Genomic DNA, 11,694 nt, shown 5'->3' with positions numbered 1-11,694 from the left:
GCCCGCAAAGGGTAAATCTGCGGCCCGCGAGCACGTTATTTTTTTGAATGGAATGCGGCCCGCGAAAGAAAACTTTGCGGCCCCCAAGCATGTATATGTGGCCCGCTGACCAAAATATTTTAAGTTAAATTTGTTTGATTAATTTCGTTTTAAGTCCCTGTATAACATTTTAAAAGAATTTAACTGATTTAGCTTAAAATGTGAAAAAAAACAGGTTAGCATTCCACCGGGTTTTTTTTTCTCAATTTCATAATAATTTTCTTCTCACAACAGGAAATTATTTTCTTAAAAAAGAGTGTAAAATATGTTTTGAATTAACTTATAAAATAGATAGATAGTTATATAATACCTATTTCGTAAATAAACTAAATGCAAATGTTTTCCGATTTGTAAAAAAGTAATGCACAGTGCAGTAGCCTCTCGCATTTTTACACACTCGTGACGTTACGCCTTCTCGTTTAGTTACGCATTTTAGAATTCTAAAAAAATTTAAAAAATTAAAATAATATTTTTTTCAATATTTCAAAAAAAAGGTTTATTGTATATTTTTAATTTAAAATATGCTTTTAAATGCTAACTCACCTCTCTATATCTTTAGACTTTGTAAACTTATGTTCCTTGACTTATTGATAAACATTAAGTTATTACATCTTTAAAACAATGCAAGACAAGTTTATTCTTATGTGGGCAAAAGTCAAATTAAAAAAAGTTTTAGTTACATAAACAATTTTAATTAACTATTTTTTATATATTTTATACATTTTTGTTCAAAAGAAAAAATCCAGTTCAGCACCAAATGCATATTTTTGTAAAAGACTTTAGAAACAAGTTATTATATAGACACCAAACCATTTCTTAATTGTAAACGAATGCTTAATTATAAATTGAATTTGCTAATTAAAATAGAATATAAATGTTAGGTATCAAAAAAGTCACATATAAATAAAGATAAAGCAAAAATCCACTTATTATTAAAATTAGTAAAAATTTTCTACAAGTATTATTATTTTACATAAATTTAAAACCTTTTTTTTAATGTATGCATAGTTTTATATTTTTTTCATATTTATAAATAAAGTAAACAAATTGTTAAAAGTGGGAAAGTCCCCAGTCTGCTTCTAACTAGAAGCAATATCGAAAAACAGCCATTACAGTAAGTATATTTGGTACCTCTCGTATCTTTACGATCTCTCATATCTTTACGAATTTTTCTGTGGACACAATGTGAGTAAATAAGCGAGAGGTTACTGTAATTAACAAAAATGTCATTTCTTTACAGTTTTGTTTTTTTTTACACGTTTTTTATACTTAAGTTTCTATTACAGATGTTTTATTACTAAATGTTATATTTTAAGGTGCAAAAAAGCATTTAAAATAACATAATAATAAGACATAAGGTTAATTTTATTTTGCTTTTGCCACCTTTAATTTTTTAAGAAGTTTTCTTTGCATTTTAAATAAATTCCTATGAACACAAATGATTAAACATGCTCATATTTTAAACTACTTTTTATTTAATACTTAACAAGATAAAATTTAGTTTATGCATTATTTTATAACATTATTGTTTCTACATGTAATATCTAAGTGTGTACAGACACATTTAAAACAATATATATGACATAAATTAAAAACTTTTTTGTTAGGTATACTTTTTGATTTTTAATTTTTATTCGCTGCATACTAATATAAACAGTTGCTGTTTTTTGGAACTAACTATTTAATACAAACTAGATTGAGAAATGGTAATTTGTTAAGTTTGTACAGTTTTAATCATAATAGTTCAAAATTGATCAAATAAACAAATAAAAATTGCCACACACTCAGACTATAACTATTTGAAGATTTCAAATCAGGCCAATTTAGTCATTTTTCAGTTTTTGGCTAAAATTGCTTTTTGTATGCTAAAATATCAGGCTAGTTTTGGTCACTCGGACTGAATTTTGCTTTAAAGAGTGGTAAATTAAACTTATGATGTATGTTTTGTTCAACTCGCAGTATTGGTTTGAATTAAAATATATTTTAGATTTTAAGTCTTGCAGCTGATATAATTTAAGTTATTATTAGACACATAAATGTAAACAATTAGTGTTGTTCAAAAATCCCAGAAAAGCTTGGAATTTGACAATTATCGAAAAAACTGGAATCAATTTTTACGTGTAAAGTAATGAAATTTTGATTAGACAAAAAAAATCTACCATATAAATATTTTTTGTTTAAAAACACTTTTAAAGTAGCTTAACAGTATCTTTATAATTTTTCTATATTGTTTAAGAGAGCTTTTTTTTACCTTTAACTTTATTTTATACTAAAAATAGAAGCAAAAAGTTGTACTTTTAAAACCTTTATATTGGTTCATTGCACCTTTGCTTTTAGAATGTCTTTAACTATTGTTGTGCTTTGTATTGGAACTAAACCTAGAAATTATTCTAAAATGTCAAAATTAGTAAAACCACCTGTGATAAAAATTCTAAAATGAGCAATATCTGTTGTATCAGTTCTCTCATATTAACAGATTGATTTAAGTCCAAATTTGGTTTATGCGACTAAATAATCTTCAGACATTTCCTAAACACGACTTCTTGTTGTCATTGAAGAAATAAACTAAAATATTTTATTAACGATAACAAAATTATTTGAATAAGTTTTCAACTCTAAACGGTATCTTTTTTTAGTAATTACTTTTGCTACTTTATAACTTGCCTTAACAGTTTTTTTGATCAGTCTTTAGTTACTGAAAATAGTCATGTGCGTTGTTGAAACTGACTTAAGTGATTTGTTTTTTATTTTTCGTTTCTCGCAATAACTCCAAACTAACGTATTATAGTTCTTATAGCTCGTCTTATAATTCACATTTGCTCTTTTTAAATACAATATTTTTATTGCAGATAAAGAACTGTTACAATGCTCAATAAAAATAGGTTTTTCAAGTTCATTAATAGCTTAATCAGTTTTTATACATATGTTAAAAATGTTTAAAAACTTAAATTTCCACTCAAGCTGAATTAAAATAAATTTTTTAGTTAAATAATTAATTCACTGTTAATAAACTTCGATATTTATGTATTTTGTGAACTTTATTTTAAACAGGATTGCCAAACAAACAGGCTAGTTTAAAAAATTTAAAACTCAGACTAACTTAAACTTGTTTAAAACATTAAAAAAAAAACTCAGGTGAGTGTGAAACTACACTTGAATAAATCTTTGAATTCTCAGAATAGTTTTTATGACTGTAGTGTAGTTTACTAATTGTTTTTTTTTTGTTTATTTAAATATTGTGTTTTTTTATAATAACAATATTTTAGTTATGTATTTAAGCTTGATTAGTAGAAAGTTTTCAGCTATTTTAACTTTCACTTTTCAGACTTTTTTGCTTTTAAAGTGGCAACCGTGTAAAAGACTAGTTAATTACTAATAAAATATTTTATTAAAGTATTCGAGCATTAATTATGTTTTAAAAAATTATTTAGCTTATCTACAGTGTTAATAGGTTTCAATTTTATTTAATTAACTAAACACTGAATTTTTAAAAGAGTGCAAACTATTTAAGACGCAAAAATTACCTTAAAAGTTTTTTTTTTTTAAATATGAATAGGTGGTTCATTAAATAAAAAAATGTATAAAAGTGACCCATAAATGTTTTTCAAGCTCAGTTTTTATAGAGAGTTAGGTTGTAAGTAAAATGATAAAAATAAATTATTAAATTTAACTCATTAAGCGTTTAAAAAAGCACATACTTTATTAAGACTTAAGTATATTAAATAATGTGAACTGTATTCCAATAGATATTTGTATATTAAATAGGCATTCTATGTGTAGCTTAAAGTCATTTAAAGTAATAAAGTGAATAAAAGTAAAACTATATCTGGTGTGACCAAAATTAAAGCCGAAATATTATTCAAATATCACTAAAACTGTGGCCCCAAAGTTTTTGAAACTTTGAAATTTGGCCCGCGAAGACCAACTGACTGCCGACCCCTGCACTACTGTCTAATTTAGTCACTAATAAGATTTTGTTTTTGGTAGGCTATTAGTACTACTAGTAAAAAATTAAGACACTTTCGGCCTATAGCCTCGCAAAACTAGTTTCTAAGCACTCTACACGTGCCCAGTTAGCTAAAATGACGTTAGGCATACTCATAAAAGTATGCTACTAACACAGTCCCTGACCAACATTATGTTATCAGACATTACAGTAATAACAGAGGATTATATCAACAAACTTATAAAATGATAAGTAAAATATACTTGACTTTTTTAATTTCAGATCACTCTAGCTATTAAATGATTTTATATATATTCCATTGTTAAAGCAGTATCAGGGCTGCCTAATGTTTTTGGCAAATTTTCTCCAGGTTTTTAAAAAATCCACGTTTTGGGTATATTTTTAGTTTGAAATAAATCTAAGGTAAAAAACTGTGAATAGTATAACGACATTAAAAATATATCTTAAAACTTCTATAAATGTGCATAATAATTTAAAAAAAATTGATGATGACATAACATTTTTATCTAACCGATAGATTTTTGTGTCAAATCGAAATTTTACTATTTAACATGTAAAAATTAATAATGTTTAAAATCCCAGGTTTTTTTTCTCCAAAATTCCAGGTTTTTCGGCAACCCTGAGCAGTATATACGAAATAAATAAGTTTAAAAATATGATTATACTTTCATATAAGTTTTAATCTACCTATTTTTTTATTAGCTCAAGCAGTTGGCTAGTAATTTAATCACAGTCATGTAACAAAGTGGGCTAAACAGAGGTCTTCTGAAATTAAAATAAAAGTATAACATTGAATGAATTTTATAAAAAGTTGTGTAGAGCTATACTTATTTTATTTGAACATAATCTTGCTTATTTTCTGCTTTAATATTTTAGAATTTGTTTAAATTAAAAGAAGTTCGGTTTGCTGTTTTTATTTCAAAATTCTTTAGAAATTTTGTCAAAAAATAGCTTGCAAGTGCTACAAAAATGAAAAAACAGAAGGACTCGGATTTAACTATTTTTTCTACAGTTATTGTATTCTAATATAATTTTTTTTTTAATTAAAAAAACATTTAAATCATGAACTATACCAAGAGTGCAGAGCTTCTAAAAAAAACATTATCTTTTAGGTGTGCTCTAGCATAAGAAAAATTAAAATTGAATTCTCAAGGTGCATTTTGAGTTATAAAACCCTCAATATATACAAGTTTTACAGTTTATTTTTAGTACAAATTTAAGGTCTTAAGTGGTATAAAAGTATTGAAAAGACACCTTGATGCTAATTTAATTGTGTTCTATAATAAAAATTGTTGTATATGACATATTTGTTGTATCTAGTCTAAGTTTCGGTATTTTCAAGAAATTTCTTTTTTAATTCCAGTTTTATAAGTGAATACTGTTTAAAATTTCTCAAACACCAGGATTTTCGGCAACCGTGGGTGTAGTTTGGTGATCTCTATAAACTAGATCATTTAAACAAAACATTTAGCATTGACTTCTGTATTGAGTTTGATAAAAATTTAAAGCCCTTCCACATGACTTTTTTTAAATTTAACATTGACTCTTATATGAAAACTTTAAGTACACACTTAAAATTTTAAGTGCTTAATTAATTAATTTTTTTCCAGAATTAGCCAAATAAGACTACTATATAAAATCCAGTATTTTAAATATAACTATGAAGTTATAATGTTTAAATACTTTTAGTTATTTTGAAGAAAAGATTAGTGATTCCTACTTTTTATACTATTTTTTTTAAATTTATTCAGCAAACAGTGTTTAGCTTATCAGTGCTGTAAAACTGAAAAGCCTGATAATATGATTAAAAGTCATAGAAAATGGTTTTTACTAAAATTGGTTATCTAATTAAAGACTTTTTTAAATACTGGTATGTAAATAAAACATAACTATTATTTTAATGTCTTGGTGACTAATTTAGTAGAATATAAAAAATGTAATTATTGATAACTAAAATATAATTTTGCTGCTAAATACTTTAAAATTAATTTTTGATATACATGCATAGCTAAGGCTTAAACGTTTTAGTTTTTTTTGTCTTAGATAAAGAACTAAGCAACTGAAAACAAGTAAAATTCTAAAACATCTGTTACAAACTAAGTGTTTATTTAAGCTTTAAAGACAACATACAGCGTTCCCTTTTAAAACAAGTACAAATATTTACTACCTAACTTTAAAAAAACTTAAGTTTATTTTAACTAACTTTAGTTAATAAAATACAACTCGAACAGAAAAAAAACAATTTCACTTTGAATTAAAGTTTATTAATCGTCTAAAACTTGGTGATAATTTTATTATGGTTAACACTTTTTTGTAGTTTATACAACTTGTAACAAAATAAATAATCATGTAATTAAGCTGTGTTTTAAAAATACCTAATTCAATAAAAGTGTTTAAATCTAAATATACTTTTAAACTTGTACTTGGTCTAGAAAAAGTTATATTTAAACTACGTAAATTAACTAAAACATAATTATTTAAAATTTGTTAAATTTTTACCTTTTAACACCAGATTCTATAAAAGAGTAAAGATCTTTTAAATCAATATCAATTTTGCCGTTCAAAAACTGAAGGAAGTTAGCGTCATAGTCGTTTGGAACTAACTCGCACGCCACAACCAACCGACATGCATTTATCAAGTCATACGTGCGAATTGAAGCAAAATGACCATTGATTGTTTGATAGTCATCGGTTTTGAAATGCTTATTTAAATCACACTCGTTTGATGAAATTAGGTTTAAAATGAAGAGTCCTGTGAACGTATAAAAGGTGTTTGTTTTCTTACTAACTGTTGTATAATACTTGGTACTTAATACAGTGTAATATTAGTAGCTACAATATAACTTAACTTGATCGAAAATTTAATATGTAAATTTTAATTTGTGGCGTAAAACTTATTTCCTATAAACGTAAATGAATACTTTTGTATAAATTCAATGTTATAATATTTAAAAAAAAATATATATTCTCTACACATTACACTGGAAAATAAAATAATTTGAATAAAATTAAACTCGATATCGGCGTTGATTACAAATTATATAACATTTTGAAGCTTTCTTAGACAATTGCAAGTATTTTGTGAAAAAATGTTTTACTATTGTATAGAAAGAATACAATCATTAATCTTAATATATGATCCATCTTATTACTTTACCCTTTTAAACATATTTTCAATTAAAAAACAGAAAATCTTAAGGTGGTCTTTGAATTGGCAAAATAATTAAAATTTTATTTTTAAAATAAGCATGTCTTACCGTCAGGTTGGAGGTTAGATGTAATCAGGTTGTAATCCATGTTGCAGAACTGATTTTCAGAGTCCAACCGACAAGTAGCAACTATTACATTGAACTTTTCTGTGAAAAAATAACTAATAACTAAAAAACAATTAAAAAAGTTAGCAGAAAAACTTAATATTTTAAAACATTGAAATTTTTTAATAATTACCTACAAAATGTAAACTTAGAATGAAAAAATATGTAAACAAGGTGAACACATTTATTTCTAAGAAAAATAAAACTAAATAATTCAGGGTTGCCAATGGTTTTTTCAAACTTTTTCCAGGCTTTCTGTATACCTTTCAGTTTTTTGAAAATGGAAGTTTTTTGTCCATTTTTAGTTTAAATTTTAACAAGGCAGGATAGCCACTAATTTTTGGCCAATTTACTCCAGATTTTCAATTTTTTTTTAAGATTTAAAAAGTACTTGTTTTTGGGTCTATTTTAATTTAAAATTTAAGTTTAAGATAAAAAACTGTGTTAAAAGTATAATAATATTGAAAAACTACTGTAAAGCTAATTTAAATCAGTTTTTTATTAAAAATTATTTTATTCATATGACAGACTTTCTGTTTCGTATCGAAATTTCACTTTTTAACATCTAAAATTGTTTAAAAATACGGGTTTTTCATTGATTTTTGTTCAGAATTCTTTAGCTTAAATTGTAAAATTCAAGGATTTTTAGCAACGCTACTCAAAGTAAAAACTGTGTTAAACAGTATAAATATATTAAAATGATACTGTTATTGGTGTTTAAATGTGTTTTATGACAAATAAAATTCTAATTGATACAAAAACAGACTGTATATGATAATGATCTACAATTTTAAAACATGTCCTAAAACTATGTATTAAGACAATATTATAATAAACAAAGTTAAGTCTGTTTAACAAAACAGTGAAATAATTGTATTTGTAAAACATAGTGTTGTGTTTAAAAATTAAATTATATTTATATACAAAATAATGTGATTATATAAACTAAAACGGGTCGGTGTAAGAATGACACAGCGACACTTTAGCAAGGTGGGTTTTTTTAGCACGGCGTCATTCTAGCACGGTGCGTCACTTTAGCACAGTGGGTCACTTTTGCATGGTGTGTCAACTTTGCACGGAGCCTTATTTTTGCAAGAACTAAATCTTTTCAAAAAGAGAATTTATGACAAATTTTATTAATTTGATTACAAAAAAATGTTAATACCCAAAATTTGTGGAAATTTAAGCTTGAATTAAAACTTTTTTTTTAAATTTGTCTATTAGTTTTTTAAGGAAAACTTAATTTTATATTTTTTAGTATTTGTAGATGTTATAGTATTAAATATTTCAAAACTCTTTATTATCTAGCCTAAAAATGCTAAAGTTTGTTTATAATAACCATATACACCTTAAACTAAATAAATTATACGATAACATACTAAAGATAATAACTAATCAATAAAATAATTTATTATTTAAAAATTAAAAGAAAGCTGATATTTTTTTAAACTTCGTAAAAAACTCAAGTATACAAAGTTGCAAAATTGTTTAAAAACAAAATTAGGCCTGTTTTTAGAGAACTTTAGTGTACTAATTACTTACTTTTGTAATTTTTTGGTAATATAATCAGGGTTCGTGCGCAATTTTTTTTAAATTTAGCCTGACTGAGACCAATTTAGCCTGACATTTTTTCAAAGTAAGGAAAATCCCCTTTAGAAGTCATTTTAGGTATTGGGGGGTCTTGATTAGTACTATTGTAGTCTCCGACTTCAACCAGCTTTATCTCAAAAATATTTTGAGCTTTAAAATCTGCAAAAAGCAAGTCATAGCTTAGTTACAACTGAATAAAATAAGACTAAATTGTGAAAAATGTGATTGACCACCCCTATGCCCTTAACATAACAAATTCAGTGATAAGTTTTGATATAAGTGTTATACCTAATCTATTACTGGTGTAAAATTTTAATATATATTACTAAACACAATTGTTCAATTTAATTAAGCATTAAGTAAAAACATTAAAACCAGAAGATTTATTTTAAAACGACGTGCATTGTTGTGTTTTATTAAAATCTAAAATGAAACAGGGTTCATGCGCGAATTTTTTTTCATTTAGCCTGACTGAGAACAATTTAGCCTGACATTTTTTCAAAGTAAGGAAAATCCCCTTTAGAAGTCAATTTAGGTATTGGTAACTAGATGATTACTACTATTGTAGTCTCTGACTTCAACTAGCTTTATCTCAAAAATATTTTGAGCATTAAAAATCTGCAAAAAGCAACTCATAGCTTAATTACAACTCAATAAAATAAGACTAAATTGTAAAAAAGGTGATTTGACCCCCTTATACCCCGTGCATTGTCGTGTTTTATTAAAATTTAAAATGAAACGCTTACACGAGTATTAAGTATTAAAATAAGCAAAAATGTTTATTATAGTATTTTGACTAATACTTAAAGTGATACATAATTATAGATCCTAAAATCTAAATAATTACAGTGATTGTTGACGTCGTATCGGATTTAAAAAGCTTACACTTAAATAAAAAAAACCCTTAATGTTTTGTTCTTGTAAAGAAAAATTAATTATACCTAAAATTTGTAATCCCACAAAACTTAGTACTTATATCTTAAAGCTAAGTTTTAGTGTTGTGAATATCTCTTTTAACTTTAAACAAACAGTAAAACAAATGAATAATCTGCTAAGAGTTTTAATCGAAAAAGTATTTGGTATAGTGCCTTTAAATTAGAAATTAAAACAGTGCAACTAACTAAGCTCTGAAAAATATAGCTGACATAAACAAATTCAAACAAACAGCTAAGTTGTTGAACTAAATTGTAATGTTAAACTGTATTTTTTTATGAAGTTTCATAATTATGACGTATATAATCTACTCAAAACAAAATAATGAAGATTCTTAAAAACTTTTTAGATATTCAACAAAAGGTCTTAAGCATTTATATTTACAAATATTGACTGAATAATAACTAAATCTTTGTTTAGAAATATATTCACATTTCAATTTGATCTTAAAAAGATTTGTCAATTTTTTCTAATCAAAAATTTTCAAGCATTTGAACTGAGAAAAACTGAGATTCTCAAACTTTAAAATAAAAAAACTAATTTAGCCTCACTTAGCCTGACGCGCACGAACCCTGTATAATATAGTTTTAACATTCTAAAGTTTTCATTTTTTTAGACTAAAAATTTAGTAAAACTAAGAAAAGCCTTAAAGTATTAACCCTATTAAGGAAAATTGACTAAAAAACTTAAAAATTTTTACTATATTTTTTGATATAACTATATTTTTTCAAGTCTGAATTTAGTTTCATACAACATAAACTTGTTTTAGATTAAATTTAACTTTAAACTACATTTAACAGGGTTCGTGCGCGAATTTTTTTTCGCTTAGCCTGACTGAGACCAATTTAGCCTGACATTTTTTCAAAGTAAGGAAAATCCCCTTTAGAAGTAATTTTAGGTATTGGGGGGTCTTGATTAGTACTTTATAGTCTCTGACTTAAATCAGCTTTATCTCAAAAACATTTTGAGCTTTAAAAATCTGCAAAAAGCAAGTCATAGCTTAGTTATAACTCTATAAAACAAGACTAAATTGTGAAAAAGGTGATTGACGCCCCTATGTCCTTAACATAACAAATTCAGTAAAAAGTTTTAAAATAAGTTTATATCTAATGTTTTACTAGTGTAAAAAATTAATATATATTACTAAACACAATTGTTCAATTTAATTAAGAACATTTAAGAATTTAATTTAAGTAAAAACATTATAACCAGAAGATTTATATTAAAACGACGTGCATTGACGTGTTTTATTAAAATTAAAAATGAAACGCTTACACGAGTATTAAAATTCAAACAAACAGCTAAGTTGTTGAACTTAACTGTAATGTTTAAACTGTATTTTTTTAATGAATTTTCATAACTATGATGTGTATAATCTACTCAAAACAAAATAATAAAGATTTTTATTTTTTTTTTAGATATTCAACAAACGGTTTTAAGCATTTATTTTTACAAATACTGACTGATTTTGCTTTAATTACTAAATCTGTATTTGGAAATAAATTCACACCTCAATTTGATCTTAAAAAGATTTCTCAATTTTTTTAATCAAAAATGTTCAAGCATTTGAACTTAGAAAAACTGATATTCTCAAACTTTTAAATAAAAAACTAATTTAGCCTGACGTTTTTCAGCTTTTTTCATAAAAACTGATTTAGCCTGACTTAGCCTGACGCGCACGAACCCTGATTTAAAAATTATTAAAACACTTACAAAATAAAGTTGTAAATTAAGTTTAAATTTTTTACGAGTCTAATGCGTTTTTACTTTTAATTTAGTTTTTAAACACGTGTTTTATATATCACAGTGCTAAATGTTTATAATTAAATAGGTATTATAAAATTTTCAAAT

At 25.0% G+C, this 11,694-nt stretch overlaps 1 protein-coding gene across 2 annotated transcripts in view; it reads right to left on the bottom strand.

Moving 5' to 3' along the window:
• Window positions 1-6,266: 6,266 nt before the first annotated feature.
• Window positions 6,267-11,694, bottom strand: part of LOC145845457 (eEF1A lysine and N-terminal methyltransferase-like) — a 45,607-nt gene continuing 40,179 nt past the window's right edge. For both annotated transcript variants that reach the window (XM_082952720.1, XM_082952721.1), the window contains 2 exons: window positions 7,264-7,362; window positions 6,267-6,758 (listed from right to left, as the gene is read on the bottom strand). In XM_082952720.1, the coding sequence (XP_082808846.1) occupies window positions 6,502-6,758; window positions 7,264-7,362 (356 nt within the window). In that variant the 3' untranslated portion in view covers window positions 6,267-6,501. The remainder of the gene's footprint in view (window positions 6,759-7,263; window positions 7,363-11,694) is intronic.

This window comes from Thalia democratica, unplaced genomic scaffold (assembly GCF_965202585.1).
Source record: "Thalia democratica unplaced genomic scaffold, ktThaDemo2.hap1.1 HAP1_SCAFFOLD_64, whole genome shotgun sequence".
Lineage (NCBI taxonomy): Eukaryota > Metazoa > Chordata > Thaliacea > Salpida > Salpidae > Thalia > Thalia democratica.
The sequence above is the reverse complement of the archived record's forward strand: the minus strand, read 5'-3'. Positions and strand labels throughout refer to the sequence as shown.